Raw genomic sequence first — 24,952 nt, 5'->3', positions numbered from 1 at the left:
GCTTCCACTTGCAGGTTGAATTTTTTTTTTCTTGATAACATTATTTTATTTTCATGAACATTTTGCTTCTGGCAAATTAAAAAATTTAAAAGCAAACTGCTTATGGCTTCAGTCTGTGAGGAGACTTCTGTTGATTTAGTAAGTGGACAATATTTGCTTTTGTGACAAGTGTTTTGTTACAGTTTTTCTTGAGACCATGGTCAGGGATTGTCAAAGATTGTACCTCCCTTTCCACTTTCCTGTTGGAGGCACCAAGACTCTCCAGCGAAAACGGAGAGTTGAAACTATAGGTAAACACTCATTTTAAGCATGGAAATCATCAGACTTTTGGAACACATGCCTAGAAGGTAAGGGATAAAGGTAATGATTTTGAAGAGTAATGGAAGTCTCTGCATGGGAAGACAAAAGCTGTAACTTTGGTGTCTGATACCATTTTATTAAGTGCCCTCAAGTTTAGTTATCTTTTTCCCCCTGATAATCTTTGTTTCTGACATAAGGTTATGCTGAAAGTTTTCAATGTTGCACATTTTGGGAAGTGTTGGCTTACGTGGCTGGAAGGGGCTGTGGTTCCAGAACAGGCCCTCTTAGTGGTTGGGGTGGCAAGGAACAGAGGTGAAGGTGACCCCAAAAGGACAGGAGGCTGAACCGGGACCCAGGTACTTCTGGAGAACTGGAGAGCACCCCTCTGTTATCTGCCATTGGAAATTCCTCCTTTTAACCCAGAGTCCATCCAGGCTGGACGGCTGGACTGGCAAAGGCGGATGTCCTTGGTGGTGTTCCTGAAGGTCACATTTGCAGGTGTGTTCAAAGCTTGCAAAATACCTCTTCCCTTTAATCCAGAAATATGCTTTATATCTCCTGAGACAGTAAGGAGGGGTATGCACAAAGCCTTAGCTGTGGGGACCTTCCTTGCAGGCTTAACTCAAATAGAGAAAAAATGGGAAGTAATCTCAGTATCCAAGAGCAGGTATTTATTAAAAACTGTGATTCTGCCAGATGTAGAATATATTACTCCATATCTACTGGAAATGTTGACATGGAAGTCTTTTTATTGATGTGAAAAGATGTTGCTGATGTATTCCTCACTGAAACATAGAGCAGATAATCCTTTTTTGGTTTAAAGAAAAGTGTGTGTGTGTGGAGTGCATAGGTATTTTTTTTTCTTTTGATTGCAGACTTTTTCTGTAACAAATATGAGTTTCTGGTGTAATTATATAAAAAAGAAGAAGTCACACTGTGTCCAGCAAGCCTTATTTATACATCAGGAAATCATAGAATACTTGAGAAATACTTGCATCCAAAAAAGTTCAAAATGAGATTTTGGTGCTTACCAGGAAGCACAAGTTTTTGGACCATTTATGCAACTCTGAGCCAGTCAAGTTAGCTGGGAAAATGGAAGTGGTGGTGGTGGTGAAGTCTGACGTTCAGAGAAACTGAAAGCCTTCACAGCTTCAGAGTGTCGTCTGCCTGGGCTCATTTCATGCTCTTTTCTCTTTAAATTAAATTGTTCTGAAACATTTCACTCTACAGATGGGGTGACCTGTTTTGGAGAATGCACAGACTGGAGCCTTTTAAATAGCCCTACTGTAGTCACAGACTGAGAGTCCATTATGCTGCAGTGTGGATGAATTAAAAAATTCCAGTCTGTGTGATTTAATATTCTTTTGAGAGGGCAACTAGGAGGGAGCCTTACTAAGATAACCACTTGGGGTTGCCCATACCCTCCCCTTGTTCCATGAAAAATTACATTCTTACTGAAAATCTGGCCAAAACAGAGCTGGGCCACCGCGGAGTTGCTCTAAACTTAAACTTGGCACCCCCATGAGGTGGTGGGTGTGGCTGGTGGTGCTCAGGGACCCATGATCTATAACTGCAGATTGATGTTACCCCGGGTTGGGTTTTAGCACACCACTGAGTCCAGGAATGAATCCACGTGTTGGAGATGAACCTGTGCCTCAGATTATTTTCTTTTGTTACAAGATGTCTTAGCTCAGCTGCTATAACAAAACACCATAAAATGGGTGGCTCATCAAGAGAAATTTATTTCTCACAGTTCTGGAGGCTGGAAACCTGAGACAGACTGCCAGCAGGGTCAGGTTCTTGTGAGGGCTTCCACTGTCACCTGCCTGGTATCTGCAGGAGCAACCCCCCCCCCCCCGCCCAGGGCTTTTTTCCTGACACCAAATACATGTCACTTTCCCACACTAACTCCAATTTTCTAGCACAAATAAGGTGTCTACCAATTCAGTTCCATTCTCTCCGACTGTCCAGAGCTGGTGCAGACTCCACAGGTGAAGGGCTCAGCCCCACAAGATCACCCCCAACTTCAGACGCCAGGCTTGACCCAGAGGCTGCCTTTTTACCAACCCACTTAACATCTGGGAGGTTCCTCAGGTTTGATGACCTGCTAGAACGGCTCACAGAAAAGCACTTTTACTCTCTATCACTTCTTTGTTATCAAGGATGCAGCTCGGGCAGTCAAATGGAGGTGACACACAGGACGAGGTGTGGGGAAGAGGTGAGGTGTGCCCTCTCTGGGGCGCCACCCTCCTCACAGTGCCTTGATAGGGCCACCCACCCAGAAGCTTCCCAAACTCCGTGGTTAGGGGTTTTTATGAAGCTCTCATTAAGTAGGCATGTTCTGTTGTAGCTATTAAATCCTTGACCATTGTTGACCGAGCCCAGTCTTCACCCCTCTCCCTGCCCTGGAGGTGGGGTTTGGGTGGTGGGGGATGGATGGTGGTTGGTTTTTCTACACCCGGGCCTCCATCCTGAAGCTACGGAAGGCCCTACCCTCATACACATCTCATTAGCATATACAAAAACAGTAAATTCCAAGGGCTAAGGAGCTGTGTGCCAGGAACCTTGGAGACAAAGACTGAAAATTTATTTTTTGTCAAGCTGTACTCCTGAGCTGGTTTCCCTGCTTCCACCCCAGTCTGTTTTCCATCCAGCAGGTAGAGTAGATGCAGAAAATTGACAACTGGCTCCTCCAAATGGCCCCGTCTCACACCCAGCAAACCCCAGAGTCTGTGCTGGCCTCTTGAGTTTCTGTTGCTTCTCCGACTTCTTCCTCTCGTGCCCTCTGCTCCAGCCCCTGGGCTGCCTGGTCCCTGGCTGGTCCCTGCCTGGGGATCCTACCTAGACACAGGCACTGGCCTCTGCTTGGACATGCCCCCGACTTTCCCTTGGCTTCTTCCCTTACCTCCTTCCTGGGGCGCCCACTCTGAGCCCCTGTTGGGACTGAGCCACGTCCTCGCAGGCTCACAACCTCCCTTGTCCTGGTCTACACCCTGACACACGCTATCACTGGCTTATGTGTTAGGTTTGTAGTTTGATTGTTTTCCTCCTGAGGGCCAGGATCGTTGTTCCCAACGATGGCCTGTGCTCAACCAACATGTGAGAATGGACAGATGGCCGGCTTGTATTAACTGCAGCCGGGAACGGGGACTCGGGCTCCTCCCTGCTCCCCTGGCTACCGGTCCGGCCTCCGGGGCAGTGGGTGCACGTGGGGTCTGCTGAGGCTCCGCCCCTCTGACCCGCCTCCCTCTTCGTTCCTAGACCTGCCTTATTGTCGCCTGCTACCACGGCTTTGTGGATACCGTGGTGGTCTTAGCCGAGTGCCCCCACGTTGACGTCAACTGGCAGGACAACGAGGGGAACACGGCCCTAATCACAGCTGTGCAGGCAGGTAAGACCCGGCTTTTCCTTCCCTCCCAGGGCGCCAGGAGCTGCAGCCAGGAGGCGGGGGGCCCTGCTCATGAACTCAGCTCATGAGATTAATGCAAGGATGGAAATTGATCAGAAACCTTGTTCAACTCCTAAGGGGTGTGAGAAAAGGCTGATCGGTGTGCATACATGTTGTCCTTGTGCGTTTGGGACAGGGCAGAGTTCACTGCATGGGCAAAGCCCAGCACTGGGCAGATCCAGCTGTTATGCCCCAAGTCTTTGAAGATGAAGTTGCGCTGGAAACCAAACTTGTTGTCACTCACGTAGCGCATCGCACCCCACTCAGTGATTGGAGAAGGGCAACCGGAAGATGCTGGTGACTCAATAGTGAAAGAGACACGTGTGGTGCTTAATGTGCAAAATAGATGTATTTACGAGGTCACCTTGCACTTTGCCGGTAGCTGTAAAGTCAGGAGCAACTTACTGAGAGGAAGTCAGTGTAACGGGGTGGGACCTGTTAGCGAAAGAGCCCTGGAGATGTTAACCGGAATGCCCTTTGGTCTGGGATGGCCACCCCAGGAGTCCACATTGCCGTCCGCGTCGTGGCTCTCCTCTTCTAGAACTGTGTTTGGACATTTTTTTGAGACAAAGACGGAAGCTATGCTTGTCCCTTCAGAGACACACTTCATTTGTACTGTGGTCTGGACCAGGTTTATAACTGACTACTTCCCAAATTCTTGGCTCCCAAGATTACATCTCTATCATAGTCCCAGGTTCTCAGTAGCAGAGAAGCTGCTTCTGGCCAAGGTGGAAGAAAAGGCGGTCGTTTATTAAAGGAACATAGGGTGCCTCACGTTGTGGTTGGGAGTCATTGAGAATTGCTCCCAGGGCCTGGAAGCAGAGACAATGCCTTCAACCACACTGCACGTTGATTCTGGGAAGGGAGTGTCTGCTGCCGCCACCAAAGAGAGGCCTCCCTGACCTGCAGCACTTCACGAGTTCCTGGTGTCAGAGTCAGCGTGGGCGACTCGAATCCAGGGTGGCCGGCAAGAGCAGAATAGCCAGCACCTGGCAGTTTCATTCCCTGTAATGGGCAGTGGTCTGCGCACACTGCTTTTCAATCAAGACTCATAAGGTGGAAAACCCCACAAACTTAGAAAGCGGCCAGGGCTGTGCCCGCACGTTCACCTCATCAGCTTTCAAGGCACAGCGCTTTGCCCCCAGGGAGGCCCTCCGGGCTTTGAAGCCCAGGTCCCGAGCTGCAGAAGTGAAAAGGACATGGAGAAGTTTCATGATCACAATGCATCACCTGTCCCCTCCCGCTGGCCAGGATTGGGGTCAGGGCCCAGAGAGACGCTGAAGTGAAGGGCAGTCCTGCCCTTGAGTAATCCTCCAGGGAGCCATCTGACAGAGGGGGTGTGCTGGGTACCTTGGGACTAGAACAGCCCACCCAGCCTGGTGGTTTAGGACAGGGCTCATGGGAAGGGGGCTAGAGCTGGGTGTTGGAGATGTCAGAGGTGGGCTCATGCATCCAAGGCTGGGGGCCCAAGCAGAGCACGTGTGGCTGTAGGACTGCGTGTTCCTAGGAGAGATGAGAGGTGGCCCCAGGAAGAGGCAGGAACCAGCTCATTAAGGGTCTGGATGTAATGCAAGGGAAATACATTCAAGTAGCATGAGGTTGGGTGTGTGGTGACAGGGCCAGGTGATGCTGGCGTATCCAGAGGTGGTTTCAGAGGCAGAGAAGGAGGAAGAAGCTGCGTGGCGGAAAGTGGTGGTCATGTGGATGAGGGAGAAGTGGGTCTGAGATGGCTTTCGGCCTTCTGGATGGGGTGGGGGGTGGGGTGATGCTAATGGTAAAGGGGTATATGTAAAAAATGGGTGGAGAAACATTGGCTGCATTTTGGTGCTCAGGCTTTGAAACGCTGAGACATTGAAGTAAGAGGTCTCCATGGCAGGTAGAGAGTATGGAGTCCCATATCCAGTCCCGGCTGGCATACGGATAAGGCTTATCTGTAGAGTGGGACCCATGACTGTGGACTAGAGCATGTATAGTAAAGAATGTACAGGAGGAAGATGTTTTCTTATTGATTTGCAGGAGCTCTTTGTATGTGTTAGGGGTGTTAGCTGTGGTTTTAATACCCATGATGTTGTACTTTCCAATTTCTTGCCTATCTGAAAATGTTTGTATTTTGTATTCATACAGGAATAACAACTTGCTCTTTGCCCCTTTTTTTTTACTTCCATTTAGTTTCAGAGGACTAGTTTGAGTCCAACCTGCCTTTGTGCCTTTATTGATTCCCTGATGGTGCTTAGATTTGGAAATATCTCCTGCCCCATCCTTGACATTAAAATGAACAAGCAACACCCTCCCCACCCCCTACAAACCCTCCCTATATCCCAGTTCCTTCTCTCTGTGTTTGTTCTGACTTACATCAGGTATAGTCTTACTTTAGGAAACATTATTTTGGTTAATCGCTTTGGCCACTGCATCTGCCTCATTTTGTTCTTTCTTCCTGAGATTTCTTCTTAGGTGTAGATTAGGCCACCTGGTACTCATGTCACAACTTTCCCTCATTATTACTGTTTTTTCTTTTTCTATCCTTTTACTCCAAGATCTGGGGACATTCTTCATATTACTTCATTAATTTGTTTTTATGCCATTCATTGGATTACATCTACTTTATCCTTCCTGAGCCTACATAGGGTCTTATGTTTGGGCTTCTGTAACATAAACATCATACACTGGGGGGCTTACCCAACAGAAATTTGTTTCTCATGGTTCTGGAGGCTGGGAAGTCCAAGGTCAAGGTGCCAGGTGATTTGCTCTCTGAATGTGGAGGAGGCTGGCTTACCCTTCTCTCTGTGTCCCCACATGTTGGACAGAGATATCAAGGTCTCCGGTGTCTCCGCTTATGAGGACACCATCCTGTTAGATCAGGGTCCCACGCTTCCACAAAGGCCCTGTCTCCAAATACATCACATTGTGGGTTGGAGCTTCAACATAGAATTTGGGGGGGACACATTCCTTCCATAACACTCATATTTAGCACTGACTTGCTTGCCCTGACTGGTGCATTTCAAGTCAATGACGGGTCCTGTCAGGGTTCGAGAGAGGCCCAGCAAAGGGAGAGGGACAGGCTGCATGCGCTTCCGGCTCAGGGTCTGTGGCTCAGGGTCTGTGGCGGAGGGAGATGTTCAGGGCTCAGTGCCCTCACGGCAGCCACTCCCATCCCCATGCTGCGCAGTCACTTCCCAGTGGTGTGTGGTGGGACAGCACCCCTGTGAGCCAAGGTTAAGTCCCCCACCCTTGCCTGGTGTCTGCTCCCAAGCAGGGGCCTGCAGGGGCAGTACCAAGGCCTGGGATGCTGGGGTGCTGGAAGCGGTGGGTCTCCCTGCACCCCTGCGGCCTGCCTTTCTCCTGGCCCCGCCCTCCTAATCTGGGGCTCTGCCAGAGTTCCCGGAGGTCCCCTGCAGCTTGACCCACCTCCACTGCCTCCCGCAGAGGCAATGGCAACATTCCTGGTAAGTGGATGCATCCTTCTATGGTTTCCAGCCCTGCTGCCAGGGGCTTCTCCCTGTTCTTTTGGTCCCATCCAGCTGGGGAGCTGGGACAGGGGACAAGACTTCAGTGTTCTTGGCTTCTCACTCTGACCTGAGGGGAGCTGGGGGTCCGCGGTGGAGCCTCTCCTCCCGACTGAGATAGACTGTAGGGCAGTTAGGTGATTAGGGGTGGAATGGCTGGGAGGTACTGAGTGTTTGGGCATCACAGGTAAGCGTGCTGCGGGGCGTGGCCAGGGCTGTGACCCGGACTGTCGTGCAGGAGGCTGGCCGCCTGGGTGTTTTCTCTACTTGGTCCCTCTGATGTTCTTGGAAGTTGATCACAAAACAATACAAATATTTGGGGAAAACACACATAAGCAATTAAAGTTAAGGGTGAAAATCTCTTAACTCCTCACTCCCAATGCTCTCCAGTTATACTTTCTAGAGGTAACCAGTGTTAACAATTTGATATGTAGACAGGTTCTCTTCCATATTCTTAAAAGAGAAATCAGTATTTATAATACATTTTCTCTTCCTGCTGGCTTGCATGGGCCTGACTTGCTCAAGCCCCGTATGCAGCCAGCCAGGTCTCCGGGCCCACCCTCCTCTCTGCGTGACACCCCCTTCCTGCCCTTGGGTTCTGACCCTGGGACACCCACCCCAGGCTGTGGAGAACCTCCTTGCACTCCCCACCAAGGCTTTAGGATTGAACTGTCTGGGGGAGATCGGAGGGGACGGGTGTGGTTTTATGCCACTTACAGATCTGGTTAAAACGCAGTTTGCCTGGCCCTGCCTCTGGAGTTTGGAATTGAGAAGGTCTAGGTGGGGCCTGAGAAGGTGCATTTTGACCAGTTCCCAGGTGGCAGTGCTGCTAGTCTGGGGACCCCACTGATACATGGGGCCTTGGAGGCTGCCAGACTGAATGGTGGCTGGGGCTGCCTCTCAGCGGGCATTAAAAGGCTGAGGGAGTCCTGGACTCAGGCGAGATACTGTCAGAGGGACACAGAGCCAAATTAAAGTGAGAATAAAGGAAAGCAATTGAGGATCTGTTCAGGCTTTTCTCTGCTATTTTCCCAGCTGTTTGGGCTTTTAGCTGATAGAATCAGGTGATGTCTCATTTTAATCCACTTCTATAACCAGTTTTATGTGTTTGATGATTTTTTAATTCCAAAAGATGTCTAGTAGTATGTGTGTACAGTAAGAAGTCACTACAGTATTATTATTATTTTGAAAAAGGTCCTTCTTCACAGTCCCTAATTCTGTCTCATAAATCACCTGCATTCCAGCTTTTTACAGGTTCAGACCTCACTCACTCTCCTTTCCAAACCCAGATGTGGGTGCATGTGCTTTTTATTTACACAAATAGGGTAATTCTGTAGAGACTGTGATTTAAGATTTTTAGGTCTAGGAGATCTTTCCGTGTTGACCATTGCCTGCAGTATTACCTTGTTTTTACAGTGGCACATTCCTGGGTATGATTGTGTGTTTATGGCCCTGTCCACCATGTCCAATATATGTGACACAGTTCAATAAATTGTGGCTCTTACATCCTACAGAAGATCCTTTTTTAAAACTAATATTTATTTAGCAATTACTTCATGTCCAACAACTGAGCTCAGTGCTGGCTCTCCCACTGTGAGCAAAAGCACACATAATCCGGGCTTCCAAACAGGAGGTCAGCTGCTCGCAGGGTTTCGGCCTTAGCCGATTGCTAATGCGCTGTCATGAAGGCCTTCATGTCTGGGGTGTGTTTCTGGGGAGGGCGTATCTGCCAGCATCCTGGCTGGAAGCAGGCAGAGCAGCAGGTGTGTTCAGAGGGCTGAACAGGAATTGCCGAGGGAACTATTAGTGATGGTGGGGGCAGAGTTAGGGCCTGGGGAGAGTGGCCCAGGCACAGGGCTGCCCCGCAGGAGCTGTACCCTGAGACAGTTCAGCCGGCAGCCCCTGGGGAGGGGTAAGGAGCCCCCTCTCTCCTTCTGCCCAGTCCCTGCTGAGCCACACTGGAGCCGTCAGGCCAAGAAACCCGGCAGGTACCCTTGGTGGAGGTCAGCCTTCAGGGCCCAGAGCTGGGCAGGGAAGGAAATGTTCCCGGAATGCAGTTGCATCATCAAGGGTCATGCACATTCTGAAGGTGACTGTTTATGTAGCTGCTGCCAAGTGGCCTTTAGAAAACCTGTGCCAACAGATACTTTCTACTAAGTTCTTCCCAAGCATACTCTTGCAAACCTGGATGAGTCATTTTTCAGTGTTTGCTAAATGGACTTTCCTTCCTGTTTGCGAGTGTGTTTCCCTGATTCTAACTGGAGCCTAGGATCTGTTAAGATGCAATTTGCTGAGTAACTGATGAAATGGGGCTTCAGCAGTGAGGAAACTGCCTTCTCATGTAACACATCGGACGGTGTCAATCGGACGTTTGCTGCATTGAGCAGCTCCTGTCAGGACCTGAGGCCAGCTGCTCAGAAATGTTCCTGACCTTGCCCTTATGATCCAGGATGGCCCCACAGCTCCGAGCACCCTGGTTTCACATTGCAACACCTGGAAGCTTCGGGAAGGAGGACCAGATCCCTGCCGGTATCCAGTTCTCTAAGACAGGAAAACATTTCCAGAAGCCCCCAGCAGGGTTTCCTTTATATCTCACTGCCAGGGGTGTGTCCCAAGTCAGCTCCTGAGGGCCGCGGAGTGACTCTAACGGACTTGGTCTGCTCAGCTCTGGCCCCAGCAGAATCTGTGTGGTTAAGGAAAATTTTGAAGCTAGCCATGTTTATATTACTTGGTATTTGCAGCCCTTCTGGATGTCTGAGAGTTGGGAGTCCTGTGTTTGTGAGTATAAATCAGGATGCAAATGCCTTGTGCTGTCTGTCTGGGGTTTTCAGAAAAGTCTAACCTTCTTGGTTACTCAATGCATAATAAAAATACAGCCAAGTCTGTATCAGGCCTTTACAATGGACAGAATGTATGACAATAAATCCTCAAATAATCCCTAAATCTCACCCAGCCAGTAATTTCAACTTCTACCATACTCCACCCCACCCCCAACAAATAAAAAATATTAAGCAAACTAACTAAAGAAATGAGTAGCAAATCCCTGGGATGGAGTTATGCATTAACTTTCTTCATTTCTCAGCCATCTTTAACAGAACGTGGTGACGTGAGAAATAGCAGGGGTCTTTTTGCACTGCTGATAACATAAAGTTGGTTAGGTATAAATCACCTCTGGGTCGTCCCTGAAACTTGTCAGTCCTTGAACTTATTTTTAGAATTCTGAAGGAAATGCATTGAGCCCCAGCCTGGCATTGTTCATGTTGCTCCATGCAGGGGCCACAGTGGCCATGAGACCCCCAGGGGTGGCTGTGGGCTCAGGCTGCCCGTGCAAGGTGTGGCTCATGAACTGGACTTGGGAGGGCCCCTCTTCAGAGGAGGACGGGTGACTGGACCAGACGCCAGGAATAAACACCTCTTCCTTTTATTTATCTAATTTTATTGTCACCTCACATGGTCATGATTTTAGTTTGAGTCCACTGTGATTTTTGTGGTTTTTTGAAGTGTTTTCCTTTTTCTTGGTTTCTGGTGTTTCAATTAAGATGAGAACTTGGGAAACAATGGTTTCCTAGTACTGCCTTGCCTTTTCCCATAAACTCCAGTTTTCTGAGCCTTTCTGGCGGGCAGGAGCTCACCCTGCTCCTCAGTCAGACACCTGGCTGTCCTGGAGGCTGTCTGCGCTGCCCTCGCCCTGTCCCCCCACCCTCCCGCTGTGTGCCCTCCCCCTTTCTGGGTGGAAGGAAAGTCTCTTCTGCAGCGCAGGTGGAATGTGCTATTTCCAAAGTCAATGGTTCCCTCTACTGGCTTCATTTGGAAAACTACCTTTTGAGTTCCTGGCATCAAACCGATCAAGGCTTTAGACAACCAAATGCTGTGACACGTCCCCACATTTAGAGCAGCATGGGTTTATTATCTATTTCCCTTCCTTGAATAAGGGAGTAAACAAGATTCTCAGCTTCAGATTGGTACACAATAAAGTGGTGAATGAATCAACAATGAATAATTGTAAGGTCCATGTAATCGTGGGTTTTGGCTTGATAATTAACCTTTTTGATAAGTGAGCTTTTTCCAAGGGAGAAGTAGGAATCCTTCAGCCTTTTCATTTACCAAATACCTACTGAGCTTGTAGTCGATTGGAAGTTTTGGAGTTCTGAGCAGCTTCAAGCAGTTCTGAGCAGTTTTGGAGGCAGCAGTTATGAGCTGAATCTGCTGGCATCTTGGTTGTGGACTTCCCAGCCTCCAGAACTGTGAGAAATGAATGTTTGTTGTTAAGCAGCCCCCAGTCTTCCACAGTTTGTCACAGCAGCCTGAGTGGACTAAGACAGTCATACATATTTTTAAGTGGGAGACCCTTGTTCATGCATATCAGCCAGCTATTGCTGCATAACAAACAGCCCCAAACTTTTAACGTGTGTTTATCATTCATGTGTCCATGAATGGGCTGGGAATGGGATGATCTAGACTGCTTTTGGTCATCTGTCTGTGAGTGAGCCGGGCGCTGCTCTGGGGTGTGCTGGTGTCCTTCAGCTGGCACAGCTTTGCTTGACACATTTCTCATGCTCCTCCTGGGGCCATCAAAGTGCCCTGGGGAAGTTCTTCCTAGGGAGTTAGCTGAGGCACAAGCATGAGACGGTGTCTTGATGGGTAAGTGCATTTCATGCTCCTGCTTGTATCGTGCCTTTGAACGTCCTATTGGCCAACATTCCTCTAGACAGAAGGACTGTGAAATCAGATGGCAAAAGGCAAAGCAAAGAATTTGGGCCATTAATGAAATCTGATGGGAATGGCTTTGCAAGGGGGGAGAGGATGAAGAGAAAGGGGGTCAGTGGTGATATGCATGTCCCACAGAAGTGGGCAAAGGGTGGATTTACAGCTCTGGGGAGGAGAAGACATTGGCATTTTTAAGTAGGAAGAAGATTCACCAAAAGGAGGGAAGGAGAGATGGCTTGTGGATGTGGGGAAGTTTGTGGGGTGATGGGGAAAGTTGAGGGGGTTCCCTTCTTGTGGTTTCTGTTCCCTCTGTGAAGTAAGAGGTGCGTCATCTCCTGGGAGGGGGATTTGCTCTGAGGTAGGGGACTTAGAGTTGGGAAAGTTTGGGCTCACCTCCACAGCACATACACTAAAATTGGAATAATGGAGAAGGTTAGTGTGGCCCCCCCACAAGGACCACAGGCAAATCTGTGACATGTTCCATATATGACAAGGTTAAAAAGTTAGAAATTCCCCATGTGTGGTTTGAGGGATCGTCAACATGGAAACACAGAAGTGTGGATGGGAATCCAGTCAAGCTCGGGCACATCGCTGTTGACGTTGACCTTGGTCACCTGGCTGAGGTGGCATGTGTCAGGTTTCTCCACTGTAAAGGTACCGCCCCCTGCCCCTGACCTCCGCCTTTCCATATTCTCCTCTTTGGATGGAAGTCACTGTGCCCAGCCTGCAGGTTAGGGAGTGTTATGTTGCCCCTCCTGGAAAGTGGAATGCCTGCATAAATTATTGGGAATTTTTCTGCTGGGGGATTTGTGTTTTCCTCAAGGCACTTTTATACACACTATTGTCTGTGATTTTCACAGTTGTGGGGTTAATATTATCTCCCATTTTCAGATGTGGAAACAGAGACTCAGCAAAGTTGACTCACTTTCCCAGGGTCACCTAGGTGTTAAGCTGCAGGCTGAGACTTGGGTGTTCTCAGAGCCAGCTCCCTTAAGTACTAAGTTGTCTGCACCCTCATTTAATCACCCCACTGAACGTATTTTATCCAGAACTCACTTATATCCTGGGTCACTTGTGCCCTTCTCTCAGGCAGTGTAGGGCTCATGGAGGGTGTGTTCTAGGGGTCTTGGGGAGCCCACCCTTTAAATGGGCTTTCTCTGAGGATAGCAGGAGCCATATCCTACTTCATAAGGTCTAAGTTGGACTAGCTTCAAACTAGATTTCTATATGGTGCATGTTTGGGTTCTATAATGCAAGGAAGGCTGTGTGTTTTATGTTCTCTCTCATCTGTTAACTGTCTCTCATCTATTGTCTATCATCTGTCTATCTGTCTATCCACCCATCCATCCATCCACCCATCCATCCACCCACCCATCCATCCATCCATCCATCCATCCATCCATCCATCCATCCATCCATCCATCCATCCATCCATCCATCCATCCTACCTATCTTACTAAAGAAAAGGAAACACCCTTTGGTTAATTGTCATGGTTTTTGAGAAGTGTTGAAAGACAAAAGGAGGCATATTAAAAATGTTGAGTTTATTTGAGCAAAAACCAGTTCAAATCTAGCAGATAGAAAAGAGGTCTATCAAGCTGTGCAAAATGAACACCTTTTATAAGGAGAAGGAGCAGGAACGAGGAAGTTATGCTGCCCAGCAGCCGTGTCTGGGGAAGGCTGTCCCTGAGCATTGGTGAGGCATGAAGAGACCTCAGCCTGGATGGGGGAGGGTTCTTGACTCTGAACCAGAAAGAATTCTCGAGCAGGTCAGATGAGTGCAGGTAAGGAAGGAATTCATTAGAGCGAGAGCAGCAGGGAATGGCGGCTGCCGTGCAGGCAGCAGAGAGCAATGAGGTACAGAGGGAAAGACGGAAAGTTCCTGAACTCCTTCTCGTCCTAGGGCAGATTCCCTTGCCAGCTCCTAAAGCCAGGGTCACCTGGCATCATCCCATGTCCACTTGGATCTGCACGGTAGAGTAGCCCCTACCACCTCAGGATTTGTGGGAGCCATGGAGTGTGGGATGGAGTGAGATTATGTTCTGAGAACTTTCCAGAGAAAGGAGATTTTCAGGCAGGCTCCTAAGAGCAGATCGCACAGCTGCAGTGCCGTCCAGGGTGACAGGAACTTGCAGGCCCAAATCAGAGCTCTCAGCAGCCCTTCCCTACTTATCAGGAGTAAAGTGAAGACAAGTGAAGACTCAGGAATAGAAATGAAATAACAAAGAGACAAAACACAGTAATTTTGAGCAGTGAGAAAACTTTATTTAAAAGTATGCACTTAAAGGGGAGTGCAGACAACCTCAGAGAGGAGGCATGCTAAAGGGCTTAGGATTCTGTCTTTTTAAGGCTTTCAAGAATGGGGCAAAGGGCTGCAGGTGGAGGGGGTGTAGGCCTGACATGCAGTCTCATGATGTCTCTCCAGTGAAGGACACTCTGTCCTCCCCCACAGTCAGCCCTCCGGATAATTCTGTAGGGTACACTTAACACAAGGGATTTGTAGATCCTGTGCCTCTCCAAGATAGCGGTTGCCCTCAAGCACTGGGGGCATATTATTATTATTTTTTTATTGAAGGGTAATTGACAACAGTATTACATTACATTAGTTTCAGGTGTACAACACAGTGATTCAACATTTATATACATGATAATTCTAGGTACCAGCTATCACCATACCAAGTTGTTAACAATATTTTGACTATATTCCTTATGCTATACATTACATCCCGGTTACTTATTTATTTTACAATTGGAAGTGTGTTTATATATATATATATATATATATATATATATATATATATATATTGTGAGGGCATTTCTCATATTTATTGATCAAATAGTTGTTAACCACAATAAATTTCTGTATAGGGGGGTCAATACTCAATGCACAATCATTAATCCACCCCAAGCCTAATTTTTATCAGTCTCCAATCTTCTGATGCATAACGAACAAATTCTTACATGGAGTACAAATTCTTACATAGTGAATAAGTTACATGGTGAGCAGTGCAAGGGCAGTCATCACAGAAGCCTTCGGTTTTGCTCATGCATTATGAACTATACACAGTCAGTTCAAATATGAATATTCATTTGATTTTTAAACCTGATTTATATGTGGATACCACATTTCTCTATTATTATTATTTTTAATAAAATGCTGAAGTGGTAGGTAGATACGAGATAAAGGTAGAAAACAGAGTTTAGTGTTGTAAGAGAGCAAGTGTAGATGATCAGGTGTGTGCCTGTAGACTATGTGTTAATCTGAGCTAGACGAGGGCAATAAACATCCATGTATGCAGAAGATTTCTCTCAGAACATGAGGGGAGAGGTTGTAAGCCTCACCTCTGCTGCTCTGGGGGCATATTGTTGAGGACTACTTGCTCTGCCCTAAGATAGGTTGTGGGCTGATTACTGAAGAATATGTTAGGAATCTTACTTCTCAACTCTTCTGCTTTTTAAGATGGAATCTTGGCTTTAATATGGAATCTCTCCTGTTCTTACTAAGCCATTTGTATCTCGACTTTTTTGGAAAGTTGATCATGATGCTTGTCCCATGTCACTGCCCCACTTCAGTTATATGAAACAAAAGAGGGAGTTGGTTATTAGAGGTTCCTTTAGGGGATGGCAAGGGTCCACCAGGCAGGTTATCTCACTAGTGCCGATCATGGCATTCCCGATTGACTGGTTTAAGATTCCTTTTCTGGGAAACCGGAAACTGTAAGTCTGGGGCTTAGCATTTGTGATTCCGTTTTGGGCCTGTTGTCTTCTTTTTAACAGAAGAAAGGTCACTATCTATACATCCTTGGAAGCTTCAGTTCCACCCTTGATTTCATTGACTGAGGCAATCTGCACGATAGGAGGTATTAATCTGCCATCCTGGGAAAGCCAGTTGGAGCTGGGAGTGATTTCCTGGCCAGTAAAAACTCAGGCCTGCAGTCAGAAGGAGTTGGCTGCCTGTTGGTTTTTCTGAGCTCAACGTAATATGCGGAACAGATCTGTATAATGGGTTATTTGCTTTGTAGATTTCCACTTCTTCCTCTTTCCTGCCTGTTCAAAGTGTTCAGGACATGTCAGTGCAAAGAATAGCCTGCTGAAAAGTGCAACAGAAACAAATGGCTCTAAACGAATTGCAATTTGTTTCACTAGGACCCTGGCTAAATCCAACTGACAGGTGTCTCAAAGCATTTAGCTGGAGGACAAACCTAACAGAAATCGAAGGATTCCACCTCTCCACCTTCATTTTAAACTGCTTTGGCCACCAGTTCACTAGCATTACTCCCCTCTGACCCCCATGTAAATGACATGGAGGGCAAGTCAAAAAGCATCCGGTGCTGGCTGCAACCTCTGAGTTGCAGGGGGTCGGGGGTGGCGGCAGGGACAGGCCAGCATGCTGTGTTCCTCTTTCTCAGCAAGCTTCATGTTTTACCTTGTAATGTTTGCAGTGAGTTCTGTATTTAGCAGACAACAATGCTTGTAAAAGAGTCCGCCCTCTATTGTTTGTTGAGGGTGGGCAGCCATGAGGCCTGGCACGGGGGTCCCAAAGGAACGTGTGTGTGGCGGGGGTGAGTGGGGGATTGAGGAGAGCTGGGTCTCCGGCGTAAGGGTGGAGGCCGGCACCCAGCAACTCGGCTGGGCCCGGGAGGACGACTTCCCACACTGCTCACGCTCTCGAGGGTATCTTAGCCAACATCAGCAGGGGACAGGGTGGAGATGGCCGCCGAGGAAGGCCTGCAGTGCAGGGGCCCAGGTGAAGGCAGGCAGGGCGGGAGGCCATTTTCTGCCTCAGTGTGGTTGGTCCTGAAACAGTGAAGTCTGAGCCTCCAGTGCAGTGGTTGTCAACAGGGTGATTTTGCTCACAGGGAATATTTAGCAATGTCTGGACACATTCTGGGATGTCATGCCTGGCGGAAGGAGGCATGTGGCTGCTCCTGGCTTCAGTGGGTAGGGAGCTGTGATGCTGGTAGCCATCCTGCAGTGCACAGCACGGCCCCACACAAAGATAATCCAGCCCCCACAGTCACTAAGGGCTGAGGTTGGGGCTCTGCTCTAGGGGCTGAAGTCAGGAGGGTGGCATGGACCTAAGAACAGCAGACAGTGGTGATTGGCAGCACGGACGCCTGGCCCAAGGACGAACGTGCCTGCATGGCGCAGGTAGTCCTGTGTGAGGAACACTCCCACTCCGTTTGGCTTTCTGTGGGTGGGCCTGGAGGGTCCTGGGAAGTGGCCTTTAACATAATGCTCTCCTTACTTGCCCCTAAGAGCCCATGGGCTTTTTTAAGAACCCCCCTAGGAATGAGCAGAAAATCAGGTCCTTTTTGGCAGTGCAAGGAGATGAAAGGGAGAAATCTGTGTTCGCAAGTAAATATTCTCACCTGTTTAGGTTTGTGGCTGATGGGCACGCTGACAACACTCCCCAGGTTCCCTGCCTGTGTGTGTGTGTGTGTGTGTGTGTGTGTGTGTTTGTGTGTGTGTGTGTATGTGTGAGAGAGACACACACACACACACATAGTGCTTCTAAGCAGTAACAGAGGGTGGCAGTGTGAACTGGCATGATGGCAGGATGCCCTCCCAGAAGCTCAGGAGCCCTGGGAAATGGCTCTGAAGTTCATTTTCGATTTTGCATCTATTTACATTGGTATCTCTTGCTGGGAGCTGACAGCATCCAGGCTGCTCCCCCAGCCAGCCGGCGGCAGCATGAGGCTAGCTCAGCGTTTCCATGTGCCAAGCCCGCAGCATCCCGGCTCCCTGCGGGCCCTCCTTACTAGCTTGACAGGACAGCTGAGCTCCCAAGGGGGTGGGCTGAGAGAGCAATGGACCAGAAACAGTGCCTTCCTGTCTCCTGGACTCCAGGAGAATGAGGGGCAAACCCTGCCCACTCCTCACCCCCCGCCGAGATGGGCTGGCCCCAGAGGTCAACCGTGAGATACTTCTCAATGTCTCCGTCTGTCTCCTTCTCCCTCAAGGCCTTGCTGGATGTGCCCTCTTGGGGGTGTGTGGTCAATACATGTGTGCGATTCTCTTTGCAGGGCACGCCACCATCACCAACTACTTGTTGAACTACTTCCCTGGTCTTGACCTTGAAAGGAGGAACATATTTGGGTTCACGGCCCTGATGAAAGCTGCCATGCAGGGCCGGACAGAGTGCATCCGGGCCCTGATGCTAGCAGGTACGTCTCTCCCTGTCCTGTGTGGGCCTTAGAGAACACGCAGATGTGGATTGGTACGTGCAAACAAAGCCTGGTGGATGCAAGAAATGATAGTTTCTTTGAGATGTCCAGCTATCATCACCCGAGGTGAAATACACAGGACCAAAAGCAAACACCTCAGGGTGGGGTGGGAGGTCACAGCACGGCCCCCCCTGTAGGACACCCTTCCTTGCTCCCGGATGAGTAACGTCTTCTTTCACAGCCCCTGAGGATGAAATGTAACAATACTTTGTAATACTCACAAGGCTGTGCAAATTTAATGAACTACTAAGTTAAACCTCCCGTGCTACTGATCTCCAGTTCTTTTTCCTCTGGAATGGAATCTGTGATCATCTTTAGCACAGCCCAAATCAGATTATTTTGAGAATTAAGTGAGAAAATGTGTGTAAAGCACATACTCGGGTAAGTCACCGAGTTAGCATCTACTTGGTCAGTGTGAGGTGCTGCATCACCATTACTTGTCTTTATTTTGTTTTGGTTCTTGGCACTGGGTTCTGCACATGCCGCTTGGTCCTGAGTTCCTAGAGGTGGCATTTGCCTCCCACCTTAGTTACCCTGGGGACAGCAACCGCGTTCTTCCAGGCATCAGCCTAGGCTGGTAGTTCTGTTTAGACAGTTTGCTCTTTTTTTTTTTTTAAATAAATTTTTATTTTGGAATAATTTCAAGTGTGTGGAGAAGGAAAGACAGTACAGAGTGTCCCCATGGCCCTCCTCCATCCTCCATGTGGTCACACCTTCCCGAGGGGCCGGCATGGGACCTTACTGTTAACTGAACTCCAGACTACTCAGACTTCACCAGTTTTTCATTAATGTGCCCTCTCTGTCCCAGGGTCCCAGCCAGGCTCCCACACTTCACTGTCATGTGTCCCCAGTCTCCACTGTCCATGACAGCTTCTCGGCCTTATTTCCAGTGGGGGACCACATGGCCTTGATCCTGGCCAGTATACAGGGACCTCCAGTCTGAGTCCGTCTGTCTTTCTCATGCTTAGACGGGGACTCAGGAATCACAACTGGCTTTGGATTTTTTTCCCTCCTGCTTTAACCTCAGTGTTTGAGGGGATGCTGTTCGAAAATAAATTCAGTAAGTGAAGACAGAGGCTTTGAAAATGAAAATCTTCTTGGAGATAAAAAAAGATCATAATTAAAGTTAATCCCGTTGGTTGTGCTTGGACTCAGTGACAGTCATTTTTTAAAGGTGAGATAATCAGTTTCAGCCAAGTTTAGGTCCTGCCTGTCCTGTGTCAGTGAGAGGTGGTTCCTCCTAATTAAATGGTGGTTGTGATGCTTTTGTGTCTGGGGGAAGTTTCATCTGCTCTTGCTACTTCTGGATCTAGTTGTGAGTGCAGACCTTTAGTAATTTACTTTTCAACCAATAGTTCATGGTGCTGGTCACATCCATGCATTATCCCCAGTGAATTAATTTGAATTACAAACCCTTTTGTTTTTAGGTCAGTTGCGCTCCAGTGATTGGAAAATGCACATTTCACTGTCATTCTCTGTCTGGCAGGGGTTTCAGGCCCCAGCTACAGCCCTCACAGGGCTCCGGACACAGCCTTCAGGTCTCTTGAGAGAGGGCTCTCCTTGAGGGGTGCACGGTCAGCCCTAGCTGGGGTTTCCCCCTCCGTTATTTGTGTAACGAATCTGGCATGGGGTTTTATGTACCCTCCCTTTCCTGTTCCCTCCTCCCTGCGCCCCGCCCCATCAAAGTCTAGAATAATCTGCATGAGTGCCTCCAACCCTGAGCTGTACACTGTCAGAAGAACTAACTCGGAAGCCAGGACCCTGGCTTCAGATTCTAGCCCCCGGACTAACCTCTCTGCCTGTACCTGGGCCATTCACCCGATGCTCCAGGCCCCAGTTTCCTCCTCTCTGACATGAGGTGGAAGGCAGCAGCCCAGCAGGAGCTCGTGATGGGGTCTGAATGAGTTCCCACAGGCAGAGCCCTTGGTTGCATGCTTGGCATGGAGGAAGTGCTCAATCAGTTGGTTATTATTGTTGTTGGTGAATCTCTGTGCTCAATAATTATTTGTTAAGTGAATGAGAGACTGGTATATTTTTCCCTTGGAAAAAAAAATCCTTGTGATGAGATACTTAAATTTCCTATTGAGGATAATGAGTATGTGACCCCGGGCTTCTGAATCTTGGCACTGTTGACATTCGGTGCTAGATCACTGGGCGGGCGGGGGGTTGGGGGGCAGCTGCCCTGGGGGTTCTAGGATGTTTAGCAGAATCCCTGGCCTCTCCCCACTAGGTGACTGTACAGCACTGCCTGGTTTCTGACAACCAAAAATGCCCCCAGACTTTGCCAGATGTCCCCTGGGGGATAAAGTCACCTTCTGTTGAAAATCACTGATGCAAATAATTTAAATGAAAAAGGATGGAAAAAGTGGAAAAGAGAATCTTTTCCCTCTTACATACATTCCTCCTGCCAGATTGTTCTAGATTCCTTCTTAAAATAAAAATCAAAAAGAAAGGGGGCATTATGATTAGCATGTATAGTGTGGAGGGTGGGGCACGGGGAGGGCTGTGCAACATAGAGAAGACAAGTAGTGATTCTACAGCATCTTACTATGCTGACGGACAGTGACTGTAATGGGGTTTGTAGGGGGCACTTGATGAAGGGGAGACCCTAGTAAACATAATGTTCTTCATGTAATTGTAGATTAATGATAACAACAACAACAAAATCAGCCAGCATTTTTAGGGATTTTTGAACTGCCTCTAAGGCTTTGGTTGTTGAACTTCTAGGATATTTTCATTTTCTACGATTACTACTAAGTTAGCTTATTCTCCCCCACTCCCAGGAAAGCGGGTTACATTTTCCTTCTGTGTGTATGTCTTAAAAGAAAAAAAAAGTGATTGAATGTCTTCTCTGGTGGATAACAGGGTTCTTGTTGAGATACTTAAAAAATTTGCACAAGTGTCTTATTTCCCTTAATATGTATCAATATTAAGAAAAATTAAAGTCTTTAAAGCTGCTAATACTGAGTATTTCCTTGGATTGACACTCCAGCAGAGAGTGCATTTACCGGTGGCTGTGGGAGGTACCTCGAGAGCTAAGCATAGCACGGTCATCCTGTGATGATTTAAGAACGAGGCACACACGCTACTTACTGATGGGTAGGCTAAAGGTGTGTGGCTCATTCTCATTTTTTCAAGTGCAGTAACCTTCTCATGCTCAGTGTATGTCTTCATCTGAGTCGAATTTCCAAGTTGCCATTTCACACTATTCAACAGGAGCCATTTCCTCCCACAAATGATGACCCATTGAATTGGGTGCCCACCTAAACTTGTTTAGATTTTCTAGTAGTTCATAACATACAGAGACGTATCAGCTTTGATCTTACCTTGTCAGGTAGAACGAAATAATATTTGAATTATCAGAACTTTGGATTTTAATAAAAATATAACCAGGTTCTGAAAAGCTGATTTATTGGCTCTTTAATTTTTGGCTTCCCAAGGAATAAAGTCGGCTCTGCTGATGAGCATCGCAAGTGGAGCTTCGGAACCTTGTTAATTCAGAGGAATATTAATGCCCCAAAGTGACAGGTCTATTTAAATAAGTGGCTCTGAGAAGCCTTATCAAGGATGTGATTTTCTCTTAAGAGAAGCAGAGCTTGATGGTGGTTGCCAGATACCAGACTTGCTTAAGAGAACTGGCTCTTGTGCCTGGAGTGCGGGGGAACTGCTGCCGTGTGGGGGAAGCCAGCACAGGCAAACACAAGCCTTGACTCTTGCTGTGGCTCCAGGCAGCAAAGCAGACCTAAAAGGAGGGGTAGGGGCTTGTTTACAGAGGAGTGGAGATCAGAGGCACCCCTGCTGTTGATCCTGCCATCATCCCTTTCCTGGGCAAGCCCTGATTATAGGCTTCTGGGAAACTCGGATGATACCCTGTCACTACAGAGGGTTCCTTCTGTTCATAAGGAAAACAAATTCCCCATGACCTGAGAATTTGCCAAGTTGAAATAGTTTCAAGGTATTAGGCAGAGAAAGGGCTAAAAGTGAGGCATTCCCTATCACCTAGGGCAGTGTCTTAGCTGGGGCACCCACAAAAGCAAACCCCGAGCCCAGGACTTGGGGCAAGTAGTTTCTCTGGAAGGGAAGAGAGACCCAGGAGATGGGAAAGCTAATGAATGTGTGCAAAGGAGCTCGTTAAGCCTTGTGGGCTTGGAGTCAGCCCTGCTGAGACCCTGTGAAAGATGGAGGCTAGGACATCTCAGAAATGCCTTGGGGGATGGAGGCAGGGGTCCTGACCCCCACCCCCATCAGGGGCTCTCCTTTGACCCTACCTCCTGATTTACCACTGTGATTATAGCTCAAGTGCCCAAGATACAGGCCAGAGGTGGCTCAAGAGGAGGTCTGCAAGACCTGCTTCGCATGGTGCCCTGTGACTGGGAAGGCTTCCGGGGGCTGGGAGGGGCTGGAGCTGGGCTTCAGCGGGTGGATAAGATGGGGTGGGGGGCTGGCAGAGAGACAGGAAAGAAAGTGGTGCACTCTGGGCTCCTGTGGTCCCCTGGACCTGGCTGTGACTCAAGGGTGGGGGGAATGCTTCCTGCACATGAGTGAAGGAAGGTAGGTAGAGTCTGTTAGCACCTGTTTGGCATGCTTTCTGCTTCCAAGGACAGAAACCCTAACTTGACAGTGGCTTAAAGAAAACAAGCATTTATTTTCTCACCCCACTGGAAGTCTTAGGTAGACTGTGCAGTACCGGCCCTGGATGTCTTGAGGATATCCCAGAACCCCCGGGTTCTTTCCCTGTCTGCCCAGTGTCCCCACCCTAACTTGTTGACTGGCGGCCTTGTGGTTCCACAATGGTCACTAGAACTCCAGGTTTCAGATCCGTGCTTCAGACAGGAAGCAGCACTGACCACAGTGGTCCTTTATTTATCAGGGCACAAAAGCCTTCTCTTTGACCAGCTGTGAGGGAGGCCGGGAAAATGGGGATGAGGACTGTAGTTATTAGGTTAGACCAGTAATTCTCAACCAGAAGGGGAGGGTGTTGCCCCCAGGGAACATTTTTGAGTGTTATAACTGGTGGAATGCTACTGGCATAAAATGGGTAGAGACCAGGGATGCTGTCAAAAGTCCTAAAATGCACAGGAGAAGCCCCCCACAACAAATAGCTATCTGGTTCAACTGGTTCAAAATGTCAGTGGTGTCCAGGTTGCAAAATCCTGATTTAGGCCAATCATGATGCACTGCCTAGAACTGAGTATGTTGGTGCCCTGCATAAAATAAAGGGCTTTGTGTAGATAACTGACCCCACTCAACATGGCAGTAAATGGCTCCACTGGCAGAAGCCCAGCCCCTGTCTGTATGGCTGGAGTGCTAGGGGAGAGATCAGGTAGGAGGTGAGGATGCCAGTAGTCTCCGGGGAGAAGTTGGATACGTTGGGTTTTTAGAAGTTCTCTGTGTTCTCTGAAAGCTAGATGTATGAAGTGTTAATTATCCATATTTGTCTTCTATGAACTAGTTACTACATCCCGGCCATTAATGCTGCCCTTAGTAATTTCTTAAGGAAGTGAATCTTGAATTTATAGCATAACTGAGATCCTTGGGCTGCATGACAGCCAGCATGGCCTTTGTTGTTCAGAATATTTGTGTTTTCCAATACTATTTTGAAAAGGTATGACAACGACAGGAGGAAGCATGCTAAACTTTGAGCAGCTGTTCCTTTAGTTTTCCATTAGCTTTTGAAAAATGTCTCTTTCAAGCAGTGTTCATTAAGATTTTAATTTTGCAGTTTGTTCCTTTTTAAGTGACATGCAATTAATTAAGGTTTAATGTGTCATCTATTTTTTGCAATGACATTTTTACTGCCCCCTTTTCATTCTAGTCAGTTTATAAATTGAATGCCAGCTAATGAGTTCTATCCTGATTTCCAGTTCCAAATAATTACCACTCTTCTAATATGGCTATTCTTTAATGTGTCACAGAATTAAGGGCATTTTGAGACAAGCTCAGGTGAGCTGGGTCTTCCTGGGCCATGGGGCCACTGGGGGCTGCTGGAGCAGGGAAGCCAATAGCCCCCCTACCTGTCTCACTTCACCACATACTGACCAGCCACCGCATGTCAGACACCTGGGTCTGTGGGATGTGAATGCAGAAGTCTCTGCCAGGCCTGGTCCCTGGGGAGCTTGCTGACTAGATAATTGCCCTAGTTCTTCACATTGCTGTGGCAGTGAAAGTATGACTAATGGGACTTGAAATCCTGAATGATTTTTAACTGTATGTCAGGCTGAGATTGGACCAAGATTAATTGAACAGCAATTCCTTATTAATTGCTATTATGCTACCAAGTTGAAATTTATGAACATTTCATCAAGTTGAGTTGAAGTTTAACTTTGCAATATTAGGAGGAGGCAGTGGGTGGTATGGGGATTTATTAAGGAAGTTACTTATGTAAGGGAGACCGTGAGGATGTCCGAGTCAGGGTTCTCCAGAGAAACAGAACCACTAGGAGGTATATATATTAAGAGATTTATTCTAAGGACTTAGCTCACACGATTTTCAGGATTGGCAAGCCTGAAATCTGTAAGGCAGCCCATCAGGCTGGAAACTTGGGCAGGAGCTATGCCAAAGTCTTGAGGCTGAATTCCTTCCTCCAAGGAAACCTCAGTTTGTGTTCTTAAGGCCTTCAACTGATTGGACGACACCCACCCTCCTTTACTCAGGCAACTAACTATTGATTTTAACTACATTTACAAAATAGCTTCACAGCACACCTAGATTAGTGTTAGACTAAATCTCTGGGTACTGTAGTCTGGCTGTTTTGACACAGAACATGG

The 24,952-nt window shown here is 47.9% G+C and overlaps 1 protein-coding gene across 2 annotated transcripts in view; it reads left to right on the top strand.

Annotated features, from left to right (window-relative positions):
* Positions 1-24,952, top strand: part of ANKRD33B (ankyrin repeat domain 33B) — a 94,121-nt gene that overhangs the window by 61,712 nt on the left and 7,457 nt on the right. The window contains exons 2-3 of one of the 2 annotated variants that reach the window (XM_036896669.2): positions 3,562-3,691; positions 17,985-18,125. In XM_036896669.2, coding sequence (XP_036752564.2) covers positions 3,562-3,691; positions 17,985-18,125 — 271 coding nt within the window. The remainder of the gene's footprint in view (positions 1-3,561; positions 3,692-17,984; positions 18,126-24,952) is intronic. The other variant, XM_057496371.1, reaches the window with a different exon arrangement.

The sequence above is a fragment of the Manis pentadactyla genome, chromosome 2, assembly GCF_030020395.1.
Source record: "Manis pentadactyla isolate mManPen7 chromosome 2, mManPen7.hap1, whole genome shotgun sequence".
In the NCBI taxonomy this organism is placed as follows: Eukaryota; Metazoa; Chordata; class Mammalia; order Pholidota; family Manidae; genus Manis; species Manis pentadactyla.
This window is presented reverse-complemented; position numbering and strand designations above follow the sequence as displayed.